The 25095-nt window shown below is 50.6% G+C and overlaps 1 protein-coding gene across 5 annotated transcripts in view; it reads left to right on the top strand.

Moving 5' to 3' along the window:
* The window catches only part of ZC3H7B (zinc finger CCCH-type containing 7B), a 67631-nt gene that overhangs the window by 23492 nt on the left and 19044 nt on the right, over positions 1 to 25095 (top strand). For 3 of the 5 annotated variants that reach the window (XM_054030843.1, XM_054030825.1, XM_054030836.1), the window contains 10 exons: positions 1433 to 1475; positions 3756 to 4015; positions 4481 to 4826; positions 5814 to 5872; positions 6718 to 6880; positions 6964 to 7125; positions 7868 to 8073; positions 9175 to 9275; positions 9759 to 9940; positions 18075 to 18157. In XM_054030843.1, the coding sequence (XP_053886818.1) occupies positions 1433 to 1475; positions 3756 to 4015; positions 4481 to 4826; positions 5814 to 5872; positions 6718 to 6880; positions 6964 to 7125; positions 7868 to 8073; positions 9175 to 9275; positions 9759 to 9940; positions 18075 to 18157 (1605 nt within the window). The remainder of the gene's footprint in view (positions 1 to 1432; positions 1476 to 3755; positions 4016 to 4480; positions 4827 to 5813; positions 5873 to 6717; positions 6881 to 6963; positions 7126 to 7867; positions 8074 to 9174; positions 9276 to 9758; positions 9941 to 18074; positions 18158 to 25095) is intronic. The other 2 variants (XM_054030857.1, XM_054030852.1) reach the window with 1 other exon arrangement.

Here is a 25095-nt window from a genome sequence, read left to right as displayed (position 1 = left end):
TCTTGTAGCCACCCATAATCTTCTTCCATTGAAAATTTTCCCTTTTATGGAAAATTAGAACACTGCAAAAACTGAAGTTGTAACTGATGGAGTTACAAATGTGTAATCTCAAATATTTGTTGTGCTGGTGTCTATCATTTTTAACTGAAAGCAGGAAGAAAAATGTGTTTGCACTGTTGGAATATAGGCTCACATTAGACCAGGGTGAACTGTGGTTTTAACTTGAGTTTGGATCTTAGCATAAGGAATAGGTCCAAAGCCTGTGATTTTAAAAAGAGTCAGATTATGAGAAGGATGAGTTGTTTGTGTTAAACTTGTGGTGACCCTTAAAATACTAGTGTTATCTTATTTAAGGTTTGGGCTGAGGTCATAGAAATTTTAAAAATATTATTATTTGGGTACCAGGTGCAGTAAATAATTGGTTGAGTTGATTATAGAGAAATGCTTAGTTTAGTAAGGAGAGCAAAATATGGTAAAATGAGGAGATAAGAAAACCTCGAGGAAAGAGGTTCCCAGTCATTAATCTTGTCTCGACCAGGGCAGAGGATAAAGCTCGGCTCTAAGCTGCTTCATCTGACCTTAGCCAAGGTCCGGTAACCAGCAATGATATCACTTGTTTGTTAGAGTGCATATAAGGCAAGGTTTTCTGGGGGTTCTTTGTCAGAGTGATGCCATGATGGGATGGTGTCTCCCGAACTGGAGCCTGTTTGGCCAAAATACTTAGAACTGTATTGTTGCTGGCGTATAGAATATAGGTATATTTGCTTATCTTTGTATTTTGGATATAACCAACACCAAGTGGCCTTTGGACTAACACAGGAATGTTTGTGTGGAAACGGAGTCATGGTAGGCCTAATACAATTATTAGGAAAATTTATTTCCAGCAGCAGCATTCAGACTTCTATAAAGTTGCTCATTTATTCTTTGCCTAGGGCTCACAGTCAGCAGTTGTTTTGGTGGGAACCTTTTCCTGTTTTTAGTCTTGCTGTAAAAATTAGTGGTTAGTAAATGGAAAGATATGTAAGCTAAGAAAGGCTAGTTATGTAAGATAAGGCTAATCAGATCTCATGCTTTGTGGGGCTAGCTGATTGGCTCTGGGAATCAGGAAGGAATATTCTCACCCACATGAAATCCCATGTGCAGAATTACTGAGAAGGTCGGGTATTATGGGGGTTTATCACTTCAGAGGAATACAGGTTTTGGTCACTGCTGAAGGTGAAATACCAGGCTTGGAGGAATAGTGGTCTAACAGTACATCAGTTTAATGGTTCCAGCACTGAAAGGTGGGGGCGGGGGTGGGGGGAGAGGAGGGAAGCAGCAGCAGACTGCACTGAAGATATTTGGGAGGGGAGATTTGGGGCTGTGAAGCACTAACACCTTTCAAAAGATGTCTTTGTAGTGATGAGTTCTTCTCCTCCTCCCTGCCTTACAGATGACTTCCAATGGGTTGGGCTCCATAGATGATATTGAAACAGGTAAAGCTTTCTCCTTTCTGTTTCTCATGGCAGCCGTAAGGCACCTGCTCAGGTTGGCTGGACTAATAGTTGCTTTGTCTTCATTTGGACCTCTTTTGCTTCCTGACTTTGGAGACTGGAAGAAACCAGCCTAGCGGGGATGGGGGCAGGAGGTGGTATGGAGCAGGAGTATATGGAGGTGCTGTTCTTTATATTGGTTTCTCTTCACTTCAGAATCCTCAGTAAACTGTTAAGACACTGATAGAGGGGGAAATCAGGTTAAGAAGGCACTTGCTAGGAGAACCTTGTACAACAGAAATCTAGCTATCCAAGCAGAACAAGGGACATGTCATATTTTTGGATAAATGGGGACTAATCAATGCAAATAACAAACACATGGGGACGTAACCTATTTTCAGCTCTAAAGCCGGGTTTGAACACATGCGATTCTGCTGTACATTCCCAACCAAAACAACTTTAAAGTTAAGACTGTAGATATGGAGCCATGCTTTGAATACACGCTCCCCTCCAGAGACATTAGAATTGGAGCCTTCTATGTTTAGAACCCCAGGAAACGCAGAGTGAAAGTTGCAAGGTTGCACTCTTCCTGCCAGGGACTAAACTACCTTAACTCTATTTCCCCCCCCACACCCCGGTAGAAATGCCACTCCGACACTCGCCCTTCTTAACCGCATATTGAAAACCATGCTCCACCTCACATTGGTTTTTATTTGTTCCTTGCATAAATGTCTGCAATGCTAACTATGGCTGGGCCCCATTAAAGGGCTCCATTTTCTGATCTGGGTGTATGACGTTTGTATGTGGAAACACATTAGCTCTGTGCTTAATGACTCTTGAATAATTGACTATCACATGGAATCATAAGACCCAGACCTGTGAGGTGATGAGCGTCTCTTATGAGCCTTCAGGACGTCGCAGAATTGGGCTGTTAATGCAGAGTGAGGAATGATTGCTTTCGCTTTGCTATTTGTCTGCTCAGGAATTGGTATATGTACTGTGTACGACCACAAAGCAGCCCAATCACTAATCAGAGGAGATGAAGGCGTTCTAGTTTTGGGGTTGCTGATAATGTTTTGGGGAGATTCTATGGCCTGTGTTATACAGGAGGTCAGACTAGATGATCACAGGGGTGGGTCCCTTCGGGCCTTGGAATCTCTGAACATGGAACTCTTTAGAGTGGATGGAGAAGGTGGTAGTATTTTTCTGATTTTTTTTCTTTTCAGGGCATCGCTACGGGGGCAGAATGAAGGTAGTTTGGGTGCCTGGTTTGAGACTTACATGTGTAACTCTGCATCTCCTGGGGGTCTAACGTTTGGACTGTTTCTTTTTAAATTCTAACAGTTTTGCAGGATAGAGCGTGCTCAGGTGACAAACATGTGCTTGCCACCTTAACTTCACCTTAACAGAGTATTTGGGGGTGGGGAGGTGGGGCGGGGGGGAGAATTGCCTCATTTTCGAATAGTCAGAACACTGGGCCAGAGGGTGAAGGAAGCTGTAGGGAAAGTTGTCTCTCCTTCCCCTCCCATCACCCCTACAACTATTGAGGGAAGCCTCAGTAACACAGTAAAGATCTTTAAGCCTGTCTCCTGCAGACATCGAGGGGAGGGGTACTCAAGAGTTAGGCACCACTCTGGCAAGGGCATCTGGTGAGTCTTCAAATGTATGTTTGGGGACCCAATATTCTGTATTCTTTGGAGGCTTGTCTGGGCTTCCTTACCCTGCTCCCCTCCCCAGTCAGGGTTTGGGTGTCTCCCTCCCTTCCCCAACAGGGAAGCTCAGAACTTAGAGAGCCTGAGAAGTGGGTTTTAGGTGAGGGGGGCAGCACAGGGGCAGCAAGGAGCAGAGGTGCTGGGAGGGCAACTGAGCTCTGCAGGAGGAGGCAGTTCAGAAGCATTTAAAAACCACCGGACAATGGGGTATAGAGTAACTGGACTCATGGGGTCACGACCGGACACCACTGAATTCAATAGCAATTTTGCTGTTGACTTCAGTGAGACCAAGATTTGGCCTGCAGACACTTCCCAGGCACCATAATGGGAGGTGAGCATTGTCTGGCTATTCACGAGACATTCTGCGAAGGCCTTTGGGAGGTCTGAGACAAAAAACAAAGGCCAAGAATCCCTGAAACTGGAGCTGCCAATCTATAAAGGTTTCACCTGCTAAGTGCTTGAGGTCCAACTAAGTTGTACATCTTGTGTTCTTTGGCCAAGCTGCACTCGGCTCACTCCCAGGCACCATGTGACTGGCTTTGTGTCTTCCCCCCCTCCCTCCCCCCTGCAGACTTCTCCATGGACCTGCAGTGCATCCCTGCTCCCCTCGCCACCTCCATCCCTGTGAGCGAGGGTGCAGCCCTTTCAGCTTCTGACATGGATGCAAAGGGCCTGCCCACCTCTCTGCCTGCCGCCCCACTGCTCCATTCTCCGGATTGTGTATCCCTGCCCGTGCCCGAGAGTGTGGAGGACTTCACAGATGGGGAGGTTATTGGGGAAGAACTGGACTCTCTTCTGGATTCCCTGGCTGACGGGTCACAGTACCCTCTAGTAAGAGCTCCGGTTGTGTTCTGAATCCATCCTTTAGAGCATGTTCTCTCTCTCCTCGCTGTCGCGTGTTCGTCTGGCAGTGTGTGCTCAGTCCCTTTCTTTCTTCCCATCACTGGCTTGTGTGTCTCTAAGGAGCCCATCTTAGATCTTGGCTCATTGGACGGCCTAGTGTGAGTGGAATACATAAATCCAGATGGAGGGGCTAGACCCCATGGGAATGAAGATAGCACCTTTCCCCCTTCCACCCCCTGCTTGTCAGTGTTTGGGGGTGAAAATGGGCCTGGAGGGTAGAGGCTGGCTTATTGCTCTGAACTGAAGTTAAGTGCTGTGCACTCTGGAGTGGGAGACGGTTATACTCGCTGCTGTAGTGTGCTCTGTCCATCCACCCATCTCTCTGACACATGCTTCCTCCAGTCCTTTCTCTAACATGATTTCTCTGCCCCCTTTTCCTCACAACTCTCAAAGTCTCTGGTCCAGGGAACCATTCCCACCAACTTGCCTACTGAGATGCCTCAGCTGATCCCTGTGTTTCCGGGCGGAACCCCTCTGCTGCCCCCTGTGGTGACAGCCAACATCCCGATTAACCAACATCCACTGCCACCTGCCTCCTTCGGCCTGGTGATGGATCCCACCAAGCAGCTCTCCTCTTCTGTCCTGGATGCCTTTGAGCCCACTGGGGGCAGTGGTGGCTCCCCCTTGGATTCTCTGGATTCACTGGACCTGCTCCCGTACACAGAGCCACGGCTCGATGCCCTGGACGCCTTTGGGACTAACAGGGGCTCACTGGATGCCCTGGATTCCTTTGCTATAGGTAGGTGCAGGGCACAGAGGAGTGGGGGTTGCAGGCATTTGTGGCTGTGACAGTGCCCCTAGAACACTGTGTTTAGCTCTGAGCATTTCCACAGCAGACAGATGTCAATGCCAGAGAAGAGCGAGACCAATAATTAAGCTTCCAGATAATTGATCGAGATGGAGGAAAGATTAAAAGAACTAAATATCAGCATGGCTTGTCTGAGCGATAATGGGGGAGTGGTGGGGTGTGACCGCTGATTACAAGCATCTGCAGGGTGTAGACACCAAGGAGGCAGAGCTGTTGTTCAGGGTTATCCCAGGGGGTAAAGCTCGAGTAATGAGGGGACATTGATATCAAGCCTGAAAGAAACATTGCCTGACACTGGTCTCCTAAGGGAAGTTGTGGGAGCCCTTTCATGCCAAGTCATTTAAAACAGACTTTGGCAAAGTCTTGGCAAATCTACTGTAGGGCAGGATTTTGCATTGGGCAGGGTGGGATGGACTAGATGGTTTAGTCAGTCTTTGCCTCCTTTGATCTCTGTGAGCAATAAGTGTCATAGCCCAAAGAGCACTCCAGTCATGTTCTGTGGAGCCGGGCTCTGGAGGGAGATCAGGTAAGGAGCATTTCAGTCCCTTGGGGCATAGGTAGGCTGCATGGGGATGTTACAGCAGACTGAATGCTGGAGCATCACAAGCGGAGAAGAGGTTGCCCAGTGAGGACTGTGCTGGAACCTAGGCTCCCGTCTGCGCTGAATTCCTTTGGTCTCTTGCTGTTTGTGAAAAGTACCCTTCAGGCAGCTGGCAGTGGGGGTCTGTTGCCTTTGGGGATTTCAGAAAAGGGGAGGCTCTTGCAGAAGTTTTCAAGTCTCTGCCCTGGGTACTGGATGTTCCTGGAAGATAAAAAGAATTAAAAAACTGTTGAACAAGCTCAAATCTCTGTCTCGGGCATCAGAGCAGCTTCTGAAAGTGAGATGTATGTGTTTGGGATTTTTCTTCCTCTGCCCAGAAGAAGCTGGTCCTCAGGAACTGCGACACACTGCTGGCAGCCAGAAACCATCTCCTGCGGTGAGTGAGCTGCTACCCCTGCTGGATGTACCAAGGTGCCCATGTGCCATGGGAGTGGGGAGGGCACGGGGCTATTCTTGCACTCTGGGCCCTTTCTTAATCAGTTCCAAAATCTGGTGGCTTCAGTTACCCTGCCCTGTGTGCGTAACCTCCTTCCCACTCGCCCCGTGTGGTGGCAGAGCTGTGTAGAGGCCTTTCTCCATATGTGGTCGCACAGCATTTTCCCCTTCCTTCTTTGTCCCCTCCCCCACTGTATCACTATGGTCTGAATGGAGTTAAATGCTCCACTCCAGTCTCCGTCAGGCATGGGATTGTACATTGGTCTCACCGGGTCTGAGGTTGGGCTGAGGCTTTTCCTCTCAGGAGCTCTCAGGAGATCTGCCTCTATCTAAACTAGGTTATTGAGTGGGACTGGGACATCGCTGAACCTCCGTCCTTCCTGTTTTCTTTCTGTCTGACACGTTGCACGGCAGGGTTAGTTCTTTTGTTCAAGTGCCGTGGAATGCACAACTCATTGTGCTGGAAGGTGGGGGGAGAGAAGCCCTTCCTCCAGGGATGAAGAAAGAGCTGTTGTCTCCTGAGTTGCTGGCCCTTCCGTGGGGAAGGAGAGGTCCTTCTCTGCTGCAGATAAATTGCCCATTGAGTGTATTTGAAAACACAACTCTGGTGTTCCTGTTGCCGTTTCTGAACCGCCTGCTGCTGGTGGCGGCCATCTTGCTGAGGCACGAGCTCTGTTGTGTGTTTGCATGGTCATGAAGGGGCCCAGTGTTAGTCTGGGGGCCAGTTTCTGTCCATTGGGTGTGAGGTATAGAAGAGGGATGTGTGTGGTTTTTTTTGTCTTTCAGGTCAGCCTCAGTGGGGTGAGTCACCCTACCATCCCCAAGGGGGCAGAGCTCCTGCAGTCTCAACCAGAGGCGGTGATGCCCAACACTGCCCTGCTCGTGAAGAACCCCCTGGCGTCCACTCATGTCTTCAAGCAAGCCTGCCACCTCTGCTACCCCAAAACAGGTGATGTGCTTATGACACCCGCAGCAGTTCGTGTGCTTGGGGATTGTTTTCCCTCTTGCTGATCGGGTCCTCCTTTCCCATAGGCCCCAAGGCTGGTGACTACACTTACCGGGAAGGCCTGGAGCACAAGTGCAAGCGGGACATATTGCTAGGGAGACTGCGAAACTCTGAAGACAAGACCTGGAAGAGGATCCGGCCCCGACCCACCAAAACCAACTTTGTGGGATCCTATTACCTGTGCAAAGGTGAGCTTGGGAGGGGGGCTGTGAGGCATATGCCAGCAGAGGTAGCAGGGGAGCTTGCAGCAGGGATCGCGTGCTCCCTCTGGAGGCTTCTCGCTCCTTCATGAAATGATCGCTGGGTTTCAGGGGTTGGGGGAGCCGGGCGGGAATGAGAACCAGAGACAAGACGGATGAACCCGTAATACATGGTAGAAAACGGGAGCTTTGCACAGCGGAGCAGCAGCTGGTGCTATCGCTCTGGGTACAGGATGGCTTGGAAAGAGCGATGCGCCTGGCCGCTGGAAATTTCGCAGGGTGGTGGGAATAGCAGGACTGCAGCCTGCTTCTCTCAAAGCAACCAGTTTTAGGTGCCCTGCTGAGACGGAGAGCCTGTCTCCCGCTGGCACTGAACTACTAATACTGCTCCCACCAGCACGTGCTGGGACTTTGGTTCTGGCCAGAGCCCTCCCTGCTGAGTAACCAACCCTGCTGCGGGGCACTGGGGCTTTCCCAAGAAGTTCCCCATCCTAGGCCAGACCAGGCCCAACCCTGCTCAATGTATGAGATGTAACCAGATTAATCTCTGAGGTGGTGTAACTATAAAGTGTCTAATGAAGGGCCAAAAGCTCAGGCTTTATGTCTTTCTTAACTCTTCAGTTTTAGCTCCTTGTGAGTTGTGAGGAGCAGGGCGAGGTGACAAGGGCGAGCTCAGTTTCTGACCTGGCCCCCCTCCATGCGGGGTGCTCTGCTCTTTGTTGCTTTGTAGATATGATTAACAAGCAGGACTGTAAGTACGGAGATAACTGCACCTTCGCGTACCACCAGGAGGAGATCGACGTGTGGACGGAGGAAAGGAAGGGAACACTCAATCGTGACCTCCTCTTTGACCCGCTGGGAGGGATCAAGCGGGGCAACTTGACCATTGCCAAGCTCCTGAAGGAACACCAGGGCATCTTCACCTTCCTTTGCGAGGTAAAGGGAGGAAGAGGAGGGGGGAGCACCGTTTTCTTGGGGAATGAGCTGTAGGCACAAACTTCACACATTCCCTGTTGTTGCAGATATAAGTGCCCGCGTTAGTGGTGCAAATCCAAAATGTAACTCTACTGTAAGTGCGTGAAAGAGACAGGCTCCCTTCTGCTTCATCCCACCCTAGATCAGCTATCAGTGTGCAGCCGGACTATTGGTCCATCCTGGCCAGTATCCGGCCTCCAGAAGCAGCCGTTCCCTGTTGCTTCAGAGGAAGGTGACAAAACGGAACAATCCGCGATGTACCTGAGCAACTGTGCGATGCTGTAGGTGTGTGGGCGGGTAACTCCTCCCTGCCCCCTGCAGGTGGTCAGCTCACGCCCGGAGCATGCAGTTTGACTACCTTGGGCTTTCATAGCTAGCAAGGTAGTTAATAATCATAACTTTGACCCGGCTGTTTGACAAACCATAACCATGTGATGGGAAAAATCCCCATCTGAAGCAAATTAGTGTCACTTGTTTATAGATTCTAAGGCCAGAAGGGACCATTGTGATCATCTAGTTTGACCTCCTGCACAACACAGGCTGTTTTGAAGCTAGTAGAGCTACCTTGATTTACATCAACTGAGGATCTGGCCCTCTCTGTCTTGACCTCCTGCAGCAGCATGTTCCCCAGGGTGACTGTGTGTGTGTAAGGAACATGACTTTTGTTCTGGACGTACGCGGCTTTAATTTCCCCTATCGTTTCCCCTTGCTTTTGCATTTTTGGATAAAAAGAAGGGAATTATAGGTTGACCTGGTTGAAATTTTTCCAACTGTGATGAAAAAACTGTTGGAATGTCAAAAAAAAAAAAAAAAAAAAAAAAAAAAAAAAGCCAAAAATTCTGTTTGGAAATGTTTGCAAAATGTGTTTACTGGTTTCCAAGCAGCTCTACTGCTTAAGTTTCCATCAGGCTTGTTCTAATTTTTGGACCTCTCGAGTAAGTTCCCTCTGGCTCTTCTCCCTTCCAAGTGAAATGATCCCAGTCGGGGTGAGATCTCTGGCAGCATCTCTCCTTTTTTCCTGCTCTCTGAGATTTCCTAGTGTGCTGATTGTTCCCTTCTCAGATCTGCTTTGACAGCAAACCCCGGATAATCAGCAAAGGGACCAAGGACTCTCCAGCTGTCTGCTCCAACCTTGCTGCCAAACACAGCTTCTACGACAACAAGTGAGTGAACTGGCCCGTGCAGTGCCTGCCGGAGTAATCCCACTAGAGCCCAACCAGCTAGCTCATGTTACTTGCCCATTTCTTCCTCTCATCCCCAGCACATGAAAGCACAAGGTGTGATACGTTGCGCTGCATGTCTGACCTCTGGTGCCAAGGGATTTGGAGCCAGATCAGAGCCCATTGATGTCAGTGGCAAGACTGCGGTTGACTCCAGTGAGCTTGGATCTGGCCTATGCTGCACAGGGGTTCAGAGGTCAGATATTTTAAACAAGGTGGTGCAAGGTGTCTGCCTGAAGTGCTCCGGGGTTGGGGACAAGGCATGACCCAGGACTTCGATCCACCCAGATTGTTAGTGACTCCGAGGATCGGCTTTAACACCCACCCGTGCCTCAGCCGGCTCAGTGAATGCGGGGAGGAGGAAAGGTGAAGAGTCAATCCGTTGATCCCTTGTGTTTCTCTGGCTCGGCCATTTCCCCACTGTAGGTGTTTGGTTCATATTGTGCGTTCCACCTCCCTGAAATACTCTAAGATCCGCCAGTTCCAGGAGCACTTCCAGTTTGACGTGTGCCGGCATGAGGTGCGCTATGGCTGCTTGCGTGAGGACAGCTGCCACTTCGCTCACAGCTTCATCGAGCTCAAGGTCTGGCTGCTGCAGCAATACTCGGGTAAGCGTGCCGCTGGGTGTGGCTGTGGGGTGGGGAGCGAAGGGAAGAGAAGCAGAGAGCATGTGCTCGTGCCTTCTCCAGCCCAGGTACTGTGCCACTGGGGACAGAGAGAGGGCCTGGCAGGGGGCTCTGTCAGAGTTCAGGAAATTTTATGTTCTCTCTCAATACACGCACTCCCTTCCATCTCCCGGCTTGTAGGAGATAGAGGTGGGACCGTGAGAGGTCGGCTCTTCCAGTGTGGTTGCCAGGTTTGTCTGTCTAGGGGCAATCCTGGGAATTCTAGCCCAGCGAGCCTTTACCTCAGGACCATGTGTGTTGGAGGAAATGCTCGTTAGAAGCAGAGTCCTAGAACAGCTAGGTGATCGGGACATGGCAGGGATAAGCTGGTGCAGCTGCAGTGAAAGGAAAGTGGGCCCCTCTGATGTTTTGCTTCTTTGTACACCGTCACAAAATAGTGGTAACCAATGGGATTTCTCTGACCGTTCAAAAAACTTTGATAAAGCCACTCCCAAGAGTCTGTTATGGAAACTATGTAGTTGGCAATAGGCCGTCCGCCCCCTCTTGGAGCACGCTCTTCAATTCAGGTCACTTACATAATGGCACGGAGATCTCTTCAGTCTGATTTTTCTCTCCCCTCCAAGTGCTTTGTCTGATTCTCTGACTCACTGCATGCTGAGCAGAGATTTTCACTGACCTGTCCCAGGATGAAGCCCGACTCTTTTTCTTGTGTTGGAGCAGTTGACGGAGAACCCAGCAGTGTGTTTGGAGGGGTTTGGCCGAAATGAGAAGACCTGTTTAGGCAGGCAAAGGCCATTTAGGCAGGCTCCTAAACATGTGGCAGTTCCACTTGGTGCCCATCCAGAGGGGAAAGCAGAGAAATATCTGCCTGCCTCTCAGGGTGCTTGTGTGGCCTGTCGTACTCATGGCCTCTGTAGTATTTAAGCACCTCCTGAGTACGTAAAAAGAGAAATAACGGATATAATCTCCATCCTCCTCCTCAGCCTGGGTGTGTGCGTGTGTGGGTTTTGCATTTAGTTGCGCAGGGGACTCACTCCATGCTCATTCCTGTCTCTGCAGGAGTGAGTGCCGTTATCTAGGGGCAGGCCCTGGGAAAGCTTTGTCTCCGGCTCACTCCAGACCCTGCCCTCCATGGCTGACGGTCCCAGTGAAATGTAGCTGCCGTGGCAGTTCATGGTTATGGAGGGAGAGAGGCTCTCTTGGGGACCTAGGCCAATCCCATGGAGAGCTTTGACCAGCAGGGCTGGGAGCTTAACTTGGACTCTGTTCACTGGTGAGCCAGTGCAAGGGTGGTTGTACTGGAGGTGATGTGTTCACAGTGACCTGTGTTGCTAAGCAAGTGGGCTGCTGCGTTTTGAAGCCACTTGAACTTTCTCAGGCTTTGTTCTAGGGCTGATGAATTGCACTCATCAAGCCTGGAGGACACACATGCCTGGGCCACCACAGCCAGATGGGTGCAATCTTCTGGCGAGTAGCAGATGGTAGTGGGCATTCTTTTGCCACTATCCATCACTTGGATTTTTTTGGACTCCTTGGGCAGTTGCCCTACATACCGGGGGATGGTACAGAGGAAGGTGACAATGTCGAAATGTAAATAGTTGGCTTCAGGTTTCACATTCCTATCCCATTGAGATGCTTGGGCAGTTCACACCTCTCAGGGTATGTCTACACTACAAAATTAGGTCGAATTTATAGAAGTCGATTTTTTTAGGAAGCAATTTTATACAGTCAATTGTGTGTCCCCACTAAGCACATTAAGTCGGCAGAGTGTGTCCACAGTACCGAGGCTAGCGTCGACTTTCGGAGCGTTGCATTGTGGGTAGCTATCCCACAGTTCCCGCAGTCTCCGCCACCCATTGGAATTCTGGGTTGAGCTCCCACTGCCTGATGGGGCAAAAACATTGTCGCGAGTGGTTTTGGGTACATGTCATCAGTCATCCCTCCCTCCGTGAGAGCAACGGCAGACAATCGTTTCGCGCCTTTTTTCCGCGCAGGCACCATACCACGGCAGCTCAGCTCAGCCGCCACTGTTGTGTCCTGGATGCTGCTGGCAGCAGACGGTACAATAGGGCTGCAAACCATCGTCACGCTTCCGCTGCCACTCTGCTCTCCTGCAGATGCTATAATACGGAAAGCATGGAGCCCGCTCAGATCACCGCGGCAGTTATGAGCACTGTAAATGCCTCGCGCGTTATCCTGCAGTATATACAACACCAGAACCTGCAAAAGCAGGTGAGGAGGCGATGGCAGCGCAGTGACGAGAGTGATGAGGACATGGACACAGACTTCTCTCAAAGCATGGGCCCTGGCAATTTGGACATCATGGTGGTAATGGAGCAGGTTCATGCCGTGGAATGCCGATTCTGGGCCCAGGAAACAAGCACAGACTGGTGGGACTGCATAGTGTTGCAGGTCTGGGATGATTCCCAATGGCTGTGAAACTTTCGCATGCGTAAGGGCACTTTCATGGAACTTTGTGACTTGCTTTCCCCTGCCCGGAAGCGCAGGAATACCAAGATGAGAGCAGCCCTCACAGTTCACAAGCGAGTGGCAATAGCCCTCTGGAAGCTTGCAATGCCAGACAGTTACTGGTCAGTTGGGAATCAATTTGGAGTGGGCAAATCTACTGTGGGGGCTGCTGTGAGCCAAGTAGCCAATGCAATCACTGAGCTGCTGCTATCAAGGGTAGTGACTCTGGGAAATGTGCAGGTCATAGTGGATGGCTTTGCTGCAATGGATTCCCTAACTGTGGTGGGGCAATAGATGGAACCCATATCCCTATCTTGAGACCAGAGCACCAAGGCAGCCAGTACATAAACCGAAAGGGGTACTTCTCAATGGTGCTGCAAGCACTGGTGGATCACAAGGGACGTTTCTCCAATATCAATGTGGGGTGGCCAGGAAAGGTACATGATGCTCACATCTTCAGGAACTCTGGTTTGTCTGAACGGCTGCAGCAAGGGACTTACTTTCCAGACCAGAAAATAACCGTTGGGGATGTTGAAATGCCAATAGTTATCCTTGGGGACCCAGCCTACCCCTTAATGCCGTGGCTCATGCAGCCATACACAGGTACCCTGGACAGTAGTCAGGAGCTGTTCAACTATAGACTGAGCAAGTGCAGAATGGTGGTAGAATGTGCATTTGGACGTTTAAAAGCGTGCTGGCGCAGTTTACTGACTCGGTTAGACCTCAGCGAAACCAATATTCCCATCTTTATTACTGCTTGCCATGTGCTCCACAATATCTTTGAGAGTAAGGGGGAGACATTTATGGCGGGGTGGGAGGTTGAGGCAAATCACCTGGCTGCTGATTATGTGCAGCCCAACACCAGAGCGGTTAGAAGAGCACAGCAGGACGCGCTGCACATCAGAGAAGCTTTGAAAACTAGTTTCATGAAACTCTGTGAAAGCTCTGTTTGTTTCTCCTTGATGAAAACTCGCCCCCCTGGTTCACTCTACTTCCCTGTAAGCCAACCGCCCTTCCCTCCCCCCTTCGATCACTGCTTGCAGAGGCAAAAAGTCATTGTTGTTTCAAATTAATGCATTCTTTATTAATTAGTCACAGAAATAGGGGGATAACTGCCAAGGTAGCCCGGGAGGGGTGGTGGAGGAGGAAAGCACTGGGTGGAGTGGTGGAGGAGGGAAGGACAAGGCCACACTGCACTTCAAAATTTATTGAATGCCAGCCTTCTATTGCTTGGGCAGCCCTCTGGGGTGGAGTGATTGGGTGTTCTTGGGCATCTGGGTGAGGAGGTTATGGAACTTGGGGAGGAGGGTGGTTGGTTACACAGAGGCTGCAGTGGTGGTCTGTGCTCCTGCTGCCTTCCCTGCACCTCAACCATAGTCCGGAGCATATCAGTTTGCTCCTCCAGTAGCCTCAGCATTTGCTCCCGCCACCTCTCATCTCGCATGTCCCTCCTGTCCTCGCATTCATTTTGTGCTTTCCTCATTGTTTGCCTCCACGCATTCTGCTGGGCTCTTTCAGTGCGGGAGGACTGCATGAGTTCAGAGAACATTTCATTGTGAGTGCAGTTTTTTTCGTCGTCTTATCTGCACTAGCCTCTGGGACGGAGATGATAGTGGTAGCGTTGAAACATTTGCAGCTGCGGGAGGGAAAAAAGGGAGAATTGGGTTGACCATTTAAAATGGGTTGGCCATTTAAAAGGAGAGGCTAAGGTTTTCGGGTTAACGTGCAACTAACCCCCTCCCCCCCCGCCACACACTCCCAATTCTCTGGGATGATCGCTTCTCCCTTACCCCCCACTGCGTGGCTAACAGCGGGGATGATTTCTTTTCAGACACCGGCACACAGCCCAGCAGGAACGGCCACCTCTGAATGTCCCCTTAATAAAATTCCCCTATTTCAACCAGGTGACCATGAATGATCTCACTCTCCTGAGGATAACAGAGAGATAAAGATCGGATGTTGCTTGACTGCATTCCAGTATCTGTACTGGCTGGGAAAACATCCCAAGTCTTCAGGGCAAATTAATCATTAAACATGCTTTCTTTTAAACCATGCATTTTATTTACAAAGGTACACTCACCAGAGGGGCCTTCTCCGCCTTCATGGTCCAGGAGCCCCCCTTGGGAGGGTTGGGAGGGTACTGGGTCCAGGGTGATAAACAGTTCCTGGCTGTCGGGGAGACAGCGCACAGCGGGCTAGCAGAGAAAAACTATCTTCATCCTCCTCCTAACCCTCATCTTCCTCGTCCCCCAAATCCTCATCCCTGTTGCATGAGACTCCCTTGCAGGTGTCCACAGACAGGGTGGGGTAGTTGTAGGGGCATCCCCTAGAATTGCATTGAGCTCATGATAGAAGCGGCATGTCTGGGGGTCTGACCCGGAGCGGCCGTTTGCCTCTGATTTTTTGGTAGGCTTGCCTGAGCTCCTTAAGTTTCATACGGCATTGCTGCAGGTCTCTGTTATAGCCCCGTCCTTCATGCCCTTGGAGATTTTTTTTCAAATATTTTGGCATTTCGACTTTTGGAACGGAGTTCGTATAACACGGATTCGTCTCCCCAGACAGCGATCAGATCCAGTACCTCCTGTTCAGTCCATGCTGGAGCTCTTTTGTATTCTGGGACTCCATGGTCACCTGTGCTGATGAGCTCTGCATGGTCACCTGTGCTGATCAGCTTGCCACGCTGGCCAAACAGGAAATGAAATTCAAAAGTTCACAGGGTTTTTCCTGTCTACCTGGCCAGTGCATCTGAGTTGAAAGTGCTGTCCAAAGCGGTCACAATGGAGCACTCTGGGATAGCTCCCGGAGGCCAATACCGTCGAATTGCATCCACACTACCCCCAAATTCGACCCGGCGATGTTGATTTCAGTGCTAATCCCCTCATCGGGAAGGAGTACAGAAGTCTATTTTAAGATCCCTTTAAGTTGACAAAAATGGCTTCGTCGTGTGGACGGGTGCCGGGTTAAATTGATCTAATGCTGCTAAATGCGACCTAAACTCATAGTGTAGATCAGGGCTCAGAGCCATTGTTTCAGGCTGTCTTCATACACAAGAGGACAGCACTGTTTGTACTTGGAAGGTTTTTTTTACACAACCACAAGGTCAAGAAATGTGATTTTAAAACTAAAAAGATTTTTGAGCAGGATCTTCTAGTAAGAGGTTGGTTTTATCCTATATTCTGGAATTGCAGAATGCATGAGGGCTGGAAGAAGTGAACCCAGAATGACATTATGCAGTCTTTCCTGGGGGCTAACCCCACCTTCTATCAACAAGGAGATAACCAACAAAACACTGGTTTGAGTACCAAACATAGGGTAGCTGCTGCTCCAGAGGCATTTCTGGGTGTGCTTGAATAATAAAAATGCTTACCTAGTGCTTTGGATTTCCTCAACACACTGTACAGACTTTAACAAAATGAATGCCCCAACATGCTTGGAAAGCTGCCAGATGGTATTATTTCATGGATGGGGAAACTGAGGCACAGAATATTCTGACTTGTCCAGGGCCACACAGCAGGTCATAAGTATAGAGTTTCTTGGCTTCCGACCCTCTGGACTAGACAGGCTCTCAGAGCCAAGAGAGCATTCACGTGGTACTCTGTAATAGCAAAGCTAACATAATAACAGCTTTCAGTGACTGTAATATATACAGCTTTGCTGCCTTTCTGTATCAGTGGGGCCTTATTAAAGCAACCTTCTGGTGTTTTTGGTTTCAATGCGCTGGAAATTGGTCAGACATCTTAAACATCCTTCATACGCCATCTCTAAACTGCACGACAACGAGATAATTAGGCTTGGCAGTAACCCAGCTAGTTAAAGATGTCTCACCACATAGTGCTCCACTGACTACATGCTTGTACGCCTGCTAGAAAATTAACAAGTTCTCACTGTTCGGTGCTCTGAGAATCTTAATGCTGGTTGGTTCTCTCCACGCTGGTAGTGTAGGCAAAGGCTCTGGTTCAGATCCTTGAACCCATCAAGGAGTTAACTCCTGAGATAAGTTGTGGCCAAGGCAATGTTTCTGTAAGAGTCTTTTTCTTACCAACTTTAGCAAAATTGAAATAGGACATTTACTTTGAAACAAGAGTGTCTACACACAGACTTGCAGCAAAGTATGACAAGGTGTGAATTACACCTGATTTAGTTATTTAGTGACAGTTTGTGTGTAGTTCAGCCCTTGTGTGTAGACAAGTCACACAAGTTGTATACTGGACACAGTTTTAGTGGTATAAATATGCTTATGCCTCTTCTTGTACAGGAAAAGCTATGCTGGTATAAGGTATCTTTATACCGATATAACTGTCCACACTAGGAGCTATACTGATAAACAATCATACCCCTAACCAATATAGCTATACTGGTACAAAAACTGTAGACCTTTATCCTCAACTAAATATGTGAATGTCTTGTTAGTGGGAGGAGCCATAGTTGGTATCCAGTAAAATGTACGGCCCGCTATTTGGGTTTTGGGTTTTTGTTTTGAGTGGATTTGTTAAGTCACCCAGTTTTGATTAGGGATTTTCCATAGACAGACTGAATCTGGGAGCCAGGAATTAGCTTAGACTTTCAAGATCGATCAGAGACTGGTTGACTCAGGGGAATGTGATATACAGCAGAACCTCAACGCTGCGAACACCAGAGTTCTGGACTTACCGGTCAACCGGACACCCTCTGGAACTGGAAGTCATGAGGCAGCAGCGGAGAGACAGACAGACATCTTCTCTCCCCTCCCCCCAAATATTTACTGCCTCAGAGCTTTAGCCCTGGGGCTCAAGGCTTCGGGCGGGGGATGAGGTTGGGGTTGCAGCCGCATGGTGGGGGGGGAGTCAGGACTCTGGGCAGGGGGTGGACAGGGCTTCTGACCCACTGGAGCACCAGGGTCAGGGCTTTAGATCAGGGGGGTGCTGGGGTTCGGTTTTGTGGGGGCGCTGGAGCTTGGAGCTTTAGCTAGGGGGGGAGTGCTGGGGTGGAAACTGGCCCCCTTCCCGGCCCCCTTGTAGCTAAATCACCGAACCCCAGTGCCCCCTGCATGGCTCTGAGCCCCGGTGCTCCTGAGGATCAGAAGCCCATTCCCGAGGTGTCCCTAACTCTGACGTTCTACTGTATGCAGCCTTTCGTCTTAAGGCACCAGCTCCAACCCGGCCGCAGGTTGGTAGTAATGTACAAGACCTCTGCTGACTGGTCAGTGCTCCGCGTGAAATCGTTTGGTGGGTCTTTGTCAAGATTTTGTAGGACAAGTGTCCACATCTTAGCCACTGGCTCCTTTGTTGGCAATTTCTGTCTCAGCAGGCAGGCCAAAGACTGACTGAGTCATGGAGACTGAATTCTTCTCTCTCTTCTGAGGTGTTGATTCACATGGGCGAGAAAGAGAATGAGTGTAGAGGAAATGTGAACTTCCTTGGCCTGTGGTGAACCTGTTCTGGTGATAAGTAAAAGGCCGGAGTCTCCAGGGATGTGACTCCAGCACCTTTTTAGCCTGTAAACTAAATATCCATGTGATTCAGGCATGAACTGCAGCATTACTAGAAGTGGAGTCTTGGGCTGGTGATGGGAAAGGAGCCACACCACCCTCCCTCTCTCCCTCCTCGGTGCCTGGGTCAGCAGACTGGTGTGGGGATGCTCAGTCATGTCTCTGCTTTGTCGTTTTCAGGGATGACCCATGAAGATATTGTCCAGGAGTCTAAAAAGTACTGGCAGCTGATGGAGCACGCCAGCAAAGCCACCAGCAGCACGGTAAGAAGCCATGGGGACCCTGGGACTGGTTTGTGGTTTTGGAGCTGTTACTCGCACCTGTTCTAGCCAGTTCGGTGCCTTCCCCTCCCACTGCCGCTCTCCACCTATCAGAGAGAAAATATGGCGCCACCGGGGCCCCCTTTGCCTCCTGTGCACCATAGCAAGCAGGGTGGGAGTGAGTGCCTGACAGTGGCCCGGGCTGGACCTGAGGTGCTCTGCAGGGAAGGGTGAATCCCTGCTGTTGCCACACTCCAACGCGAATGGCACTCTGCACGGCCATGGAGGAGATGGGACCGCACAGGAGCTGGCTTCTTCTCTAGCGTGAGGCATCACTTCCCGCATTCTCAGTCACGGTGAGGGCTGCCTTCCCCCCCTGCTGTGTGCCTGGGGTGGAGCAAAGAGGATGGTGCCTGTTATGATGGGGGCGGGGGGAGATCAGAGGTGACACATAAGTGTAGATGGGGGGGGGGAGGCGGTGTCACACAACTGAAAGGTTCTGTGGGGGCATGTGACCACCCTTTTCATGTTGCCTCTGCCTCCATCCCCTAAAACTTGATCTGTATGTAGACAAGATACGCCAGCAACTTCCTCTTCCTCCTGCTCTCTGCCCTGTGGCTGGCCTGCCCCTTGCAGAGCTTGAACACAGATGGGATGCGCAGTCCGGGATGGGTGGCGCCAGGGTGGGACGGTGCTTGGGGCTGGCTTGTCTCAGTTAACAAGAAGCTGCAGAATTATCAGCCACTTTTGGCTGGAGTGGGGATGTGACACCCACAAATCGCCTTCTCCTTAATAGAGACATTGGAGGCTGCTGCTGTTTCAATGCACTCCCAGCAGCTGCAAGCCCCCCCTTGTCTCCCCCCCCCCCCCCCCCAGCCTGCTCCCCTCACTCACCCTGGGGCACTCGGACTGGATGGGGCTCCACCTGAGCTGCCTGGTGCTGGGCACCAAGTCGCAGCTCCTCTTCCCGATTTTGAAGATGCCCCTGACTCACCTCAGCAGGCAGCCTGCAAAGCAGGTGGCAGGAAGCGCTGGGACTCTAGCAGCAGAGAAGGAGAAGCAGCCCCATGTAGTGGGTGGGGGAGCTCAGCCAGCCACAGCCGCCCTGCTGCTTCCTTCCTCCCTCCCTCCCCGCGGACACATGGTGAGCACTGCTGCCTCCTCACTGCTAGGCATCCCGGCAAGAGGTGGCTTGAGAAATCTGGGGGGGCATGTGACCCTGTGTTCCCCCCCACCCCCGCATCGCCTCTGCAGGGAAGGAGGACATCATGCTCATACAAGCCAGATCCCGTGGGGAGCAGTAACTGTCATACTGGTGCCGGGTTCAAACACACCTGTTAGGATGGAGGAGCCCATTTAAAAACAACTCCAGGGGACATGCAAGCTCAAGTGCTGGTGAAGCTGGTCATGCCAGGCAACCAATCCAGGGGAAGCTGGGGGACAGAGCAGATGGAAGGCATTGCCTGACCCCCTGGTTGTACTCTCCCCCCCCCCCCCTTCCCCAGGCTTTCAAGGCAGCGCTGACCCTGGAGAGGAGTGTTTTAAGCAGAGGCCACATTTACCTCCTTCTGAGCTGTAGGGTTTAGGTGATGTCAGGCAGCCACAGCCCTAACCACTTGCTTGCTTTCTTGGTGGTGGTGGCTTGCATTGTGGAGCAGAGCCCAGCTGGTGATTAACCGTCTGAGCCCGGCCCTGCCCTGGGGTCAGATTAAAGCTGCTCTTGCATTAGAACACAAAGTTCTCTCTCCTTTAATTGCCTGGTGCAGCTGACAAGGTGAGAAAAGTAGGAGCAGGGTTTCTTTATGCCTCCAAGCAAGGCCTTGGCGTGCAAACCCCACCGAGGGGGCGGGGGAGGCCTTGTTAAACCCTCCCACCACAAGGGGGTCTTTGCTTCCTTCTGCCACATATTGAGGAGTTGAGTGGCTCAACCAGGATGTAGAGGCCGTGCCTGGGTGGCAGAGCAACAATACTTTGTTGGCACTGTAGAGACCACCTGAGCCAGTTCCCTCCCTGCAGAGCTGAAAATCTAGGATCCAGTCCTGTGAGACACTGAGTGTCCTCTGCTCCCATCAGAATCACTGTGAATTGAGGTGCCTCGGCCTAGCAGAGGGATCAGGTCCTAAAATGGACAATGTACAAACAATAAAGACAAAGGTTAGGGAGTAGGAAATAACACCTGAAATATGGGTTCCCCTTATTGCTAAAGGCCTGTAGCAGCGACATGTGCAGTGCCAGGATGAGGAGGACATCTGTGCCTGTGGGGATTGAAGACCGAGCTGACAGTTTCCAGGCCCCTTTGCTAACATTCTCATAAAGCTGCATGACAGCCAGGCACTGAGTTTTGTGGTGCTCTGCAACATAACAGAGCTGCAGGGCCCGTGTCCCTGCGTTTGTCGTGGGACACGTGGGATGCATTGTCAGTGTGGCTGGAAGGTGCTTGCTTATCACGCCATCCCATGTCACGAGCATGGCGCTGGTTGGCCCCCAGCCTGACGCCAGTGCATAGCATTGTTTGTCTTTAAAAAGAGAGAGAGACTCCTGCAGTCAATTAAAGCCACATGTGTGCCTGGCAGCACACCACAGCTCTGGCACCGGTGAGTGTTCAGACAATAGGCTCAGGAGAGTCAGCAACTTGCTGCTGCAGACTGCAGGGCAGGGCTAGACCACTCGGCAGAGAGAGGCTTGTTTTTGCCTTTATTTTTCTCCAGCCTGAGCAGGCTAATCTGGCATAACATCCACCCAGCTTCACAACTCTGCAAAGACAACTTCCCAGGAGCACTGTGCAAACCAGCCCCTTCTCCCACCCTTAACTTAAACAGCTCCAAGGTCAGCTTCTCAGGGTGTCCTTCAGACAGCAGGAACAAGGCATCTCCTATACCAGTGGTTCCCAAACTTGTTCTGCTGCTTGTGCAGGGAAAGCCCCTGGCGGGCCGGGCCAATTTGTTTACCTACCGCGTCCGCAGGTTCCGCCGATCGCGGCTCCCGGTGGCCGCGGTTCGCTGCTCCAGGCCAATGGGGGCTGCTGGAAGCGGCGGCCAGTATGTCCCTCGGCCTGCGCCGCTTCCAGCAGCCCCCATTGGCCTGGAGCAGCGAACCGCGGCCACCGGGAGCCGCGATCGGCGGAACCTGCGGACGCGGTAGGTAAACAAATTGGCCCGGCCCGCCAGGGGCTTTCCCTGCACAAGCGGCAGAACAAGTTTGGGAACCACTGGCCTATACGGTTAGGAGCAACCTAAACTGTCACAGCAGCTAATTGAGCCCCAAAACGAGCTAGATGCCTCTGGTTGGAGAAGAACAGCGTAAGGCCGCAATACTGGGCTGACTCGAAATGCTGTGCAGGCGAGGAGGCTCACACAGGAGGTGCCACGTGCCAAAGGCCTGCTCTTCAGGCTAGTGCTGGAACTCAGCTCAGACCCAGAGGACGTGTGGATCTCAGGTCATTCACCCAGAGCTGGTCAGAGGAGTTTCTGATCAGAGTCTGCTGCAGTGCAGAGGCAAACCGCTGCTGGACGTGGGTGGGAGAGGAGGTGGTTTGGGGACTCTGCAGTAGACCTACCCGGACTCCCGGAGGTCTCTGTGACTCCAGAAGTTACTGTGCCCCATCACAGTGGCCAGCTGCTGAACAACATCTGAGGTGAGCATCAGAGTTGGTAGCTAGGCACTGAGGGAAAATGTGGGAAGGAGAATTTTTTTACCTCCCTTATAATGTGTCTGGTGCTTTATTTAGAACGTGAAGCTAAGAACTGCCGTGCCAAAGTCTTGATTCATTTGGTTGCTACAGTTTAGTAGCTAACTTTGTTGTAGTGTTCTGTGTTGGCTTCATAACAATGGGTGCTGTTGTATTCTGAAGGTCCTTTGACTGACTTAATGTGTAGCAACCTCCTGAGACCCTAATTTCCATGTCACGGCGATTTTGTTTTATTACCAGTCTGCCAGGCGTGTAGCATGTCCTTACAAATATCGCTGTGTATAGCAGCAGCTGCTTTGACTCTACGCCCAGTCCCCTCTGAGTATGCGTGCATGCCAGATTTACTGCACGTGGTCAGCGTGACGTTCTGGGGATCATCCGCCCGGTTAGGGGTTCTGTCACTGCCTGCCCTGTAACCTTGTGTCCCTGTGCTGGTCAGCTATGGTTTAATCCCCTGACACTAGCAGCCTGCCCACAAGCACAAGGTCTCACCCTGGCTTTCACCAGCCTAGGTGCTACTTGCAGAGAGACACCACCTGACTTTCCAGTCCCAAATCCATCCTCCCCGAGTTCTTAAGTACTAGATGCTCAGACTATTCCCATCTGGTTCCTCACCCCTAAAGGCATGAAACCGGCTCCCAGTTATCAGTTCACTTTGGCCCCCATGCTCCACCCAGTTTGCATGCTAGAGACCTACTTAGGGTAAAAAAAACCAAAAGTTTTGTTTAATAGAAAAAACACAGGTTCAAAGATGAAATCGTAATCGTAAACGTAGACGCAGACTCCGACTTTATACTTCTGTATTAAATAAAATCCCTTTTCAAATACAAGTTACCTATTGCCCTAAAACAGTTTCTCCACATACCATCTAGCTATAGGAGGGGTCCAGCATTCATGGGCAGCCTCCTACCTCTAGAGACTTCCCTCAAGTTCTGGATAAAAAACCTCAGACCTGGTCTACACTGGAAAACTAGGTTGGTTTAACTGCATCGCTGAGGGGTGTGGAACATCTACGCCCCTGAGCGGCATAATTAAGCTGACCTAAGTTGCTGTGTAGACCGCCCTCGATTGGCGAAATAATTCTTCTGTCAGCCTAGCTACTGCCTCTCGGGGAGGTGGGTACCTAACCCAACGGGAGAACCCCTCCCGTCTGTGTGGCTGTTGTCTATACTACAGCGGCGGAGCTGTGCCACTGGAGCCTTTTAAGTGTAGACAAGCCCTCAGTCTCAAGCCTGTTCTTAAAAGGTTTCCCTTTTATTTTTCCCTCTGTCCATGATGACTCTTGCTTAGCCAGAGTGGAGAAATTCCTTCTTGGCTTGATAGCCCGGCTGTCTCTCTGCCTTCCCACTAACACTAATGATCCATCGTTGCCTTTTCCTGGGTTGAAAAAAAAGCCGGTTTCATGTAAAAACACCTGGCTTGGGTGGTGTCCCCCTCCCTGCATGACTGCTCGCTGCCCTACTGAGAGATGTAGTTGGAGTCGTAGTACAGATTCTGAATGCAGTTTTCTATACACATGGATTCATAACCACCTTCTGTATACATCTCATATTGACCAGCAAGTTCAGACAAGCTTTCGTGAAAGACCTTACTCGATATATTTTGTGTACTGTATTATGCTATAAATCAGTTCGTTTAACTGCTCATTTTGTGGGTTTAAACCTTCTGTTCTCCCTTTGTATCAGAGGGGTAGCCGTGTTAGTCTGGATCTGTAAAAAGCAACAGAGTCCTGTGGCACCTTATAGACTAACAGAAGTATTGGAGCATAAGCCCACAAAAGCTTATGCTCCAATACTTCTGTTAGTCTATAAGGTGCCACAGGACTCTTTGTCGCTGTTCTCCCCTTGGGGTGTCTGGACCCTTATTCTCACAGTAAATATGCAAGGTCTTTGCACTACTCATGTCAGAAAACATGTTTGGTTAGTTCCTGCCTGAAGTTCTCGGAATAGCAGCCGGACACTGTTAGGAATTTTTCAGCTAATCCTCTTGGGTCCCTGAACGTTGTCATGCTCTGGATCTGACACATCAGTATGGCCTGTCAGGTAGAGCTAACCTGCATCTCATGGTTATGTTGTGAAATACACCACATGGCAGGATAATACAGCAGACCTTGCAGGGCTGGTGAAAATGAATATGCCACCAGATCTGCCTCAATCAGAGGAACTGAGTCTGCCAACTGGAGGCCCGTAGGCCCCTAACTGAGGCAGTTGGGCTCTGCATTGTCCATTGGACCTTTGGCCTGCCGTCACAACCTGTCAGATATTGGCCCAAATGTCCCTAGGATCCACATTGTGTTGAGAAAACTGACTAAAACCTAGACTAGATTCTTGCCTGCATATTTATACCTGCCGCTGGAAATTTCTACTACATGCATCCGACGAAGTGGGTATTCACCCACGAAAGCTCGTGCTCCAATACGTCTGTTAGTCTATAAGGTGCCACAGGACTCTGTCGCTTTTGACTAAAACCTGCTGCTCATGGAGATTGTTTGCCTCTGTCTGTTCTCTGGTAAATACCCAGCATAAGAAAGTCAATGTGGGACAGCTGGTGCAAGGTGGTTAGCTGGCACAGGCAGACAGTCACATATACTGGCACAAAACCATTGGGCTCTCACAGCCTGCTCGCCTCCAGGTGCGCTCCTTTGGAAATTACGCTTTGGCTCTGGATTCTTGGCTGCACCCCATGTAGTTGGCTGCTGAGTGTAGCTCCTTGCATCTGCATTTGCTTTTTCCTTGGGAAATGAGCTGTAGACTCAAACATCACGTGTTCCCTGTTGTTGCAGATCTAAGTGCCCAAGGTAGTGGCGCAAATTCAAAATGCAACTCTGCTGTGTGTGGAAGAGACAGGTACAGAATTCAGGCCTCCTGATTGCAAATTATGTATCTTAATCATATGACCGTCCTTCATCCCTCGAGAGCATATGAAAGGACTACGGACATTTCGTGACTCTTACATCACGATCCCTAGCTGAAAGGGCTGTGAATTCTCAGGCTTCGGGTCACATGTTGGTTAATAGGCTGGTGGGTTGAGTCCGGTTCTGCAACTCAGGGCACAGGAACCTTGGGGGTGGAAAGTCTGCCCACAATGGAGTTTAGAGGCACAAGGTGGGGCCTACATCATCCAGCTGTGACCCAAAAGTGGGTGGCAGTGGCTGGATGTAGTATGGCTAGGAGACATGTTGATTCAGTGCAGCCCAGGGGTGCCTCCTCTGCTATCAGAGCTCCTAAGAGGCCCAAACTGTGACTTTAAACTG

Source organism: Malaclemys terrapin, chromosome 1 (assembly GCF_027887155.1).
Source record: "Malaclemys terrapin pileata isolate rMalTer1 chromosome 1, rMalTer1.hap1, whole genome shotgun sequence".
Classification (NCBI taxonomy): domain Eukaryota; kingdom Metazoa; phylum Chordata; order Testudines; family Emydidae; genus Malaclemys; species Malaclemys terrapin.
Note: the sequence above shows the minus strand (reverse complement) of the source record. Positions and strands in the feature narration are given on the sequence as shown.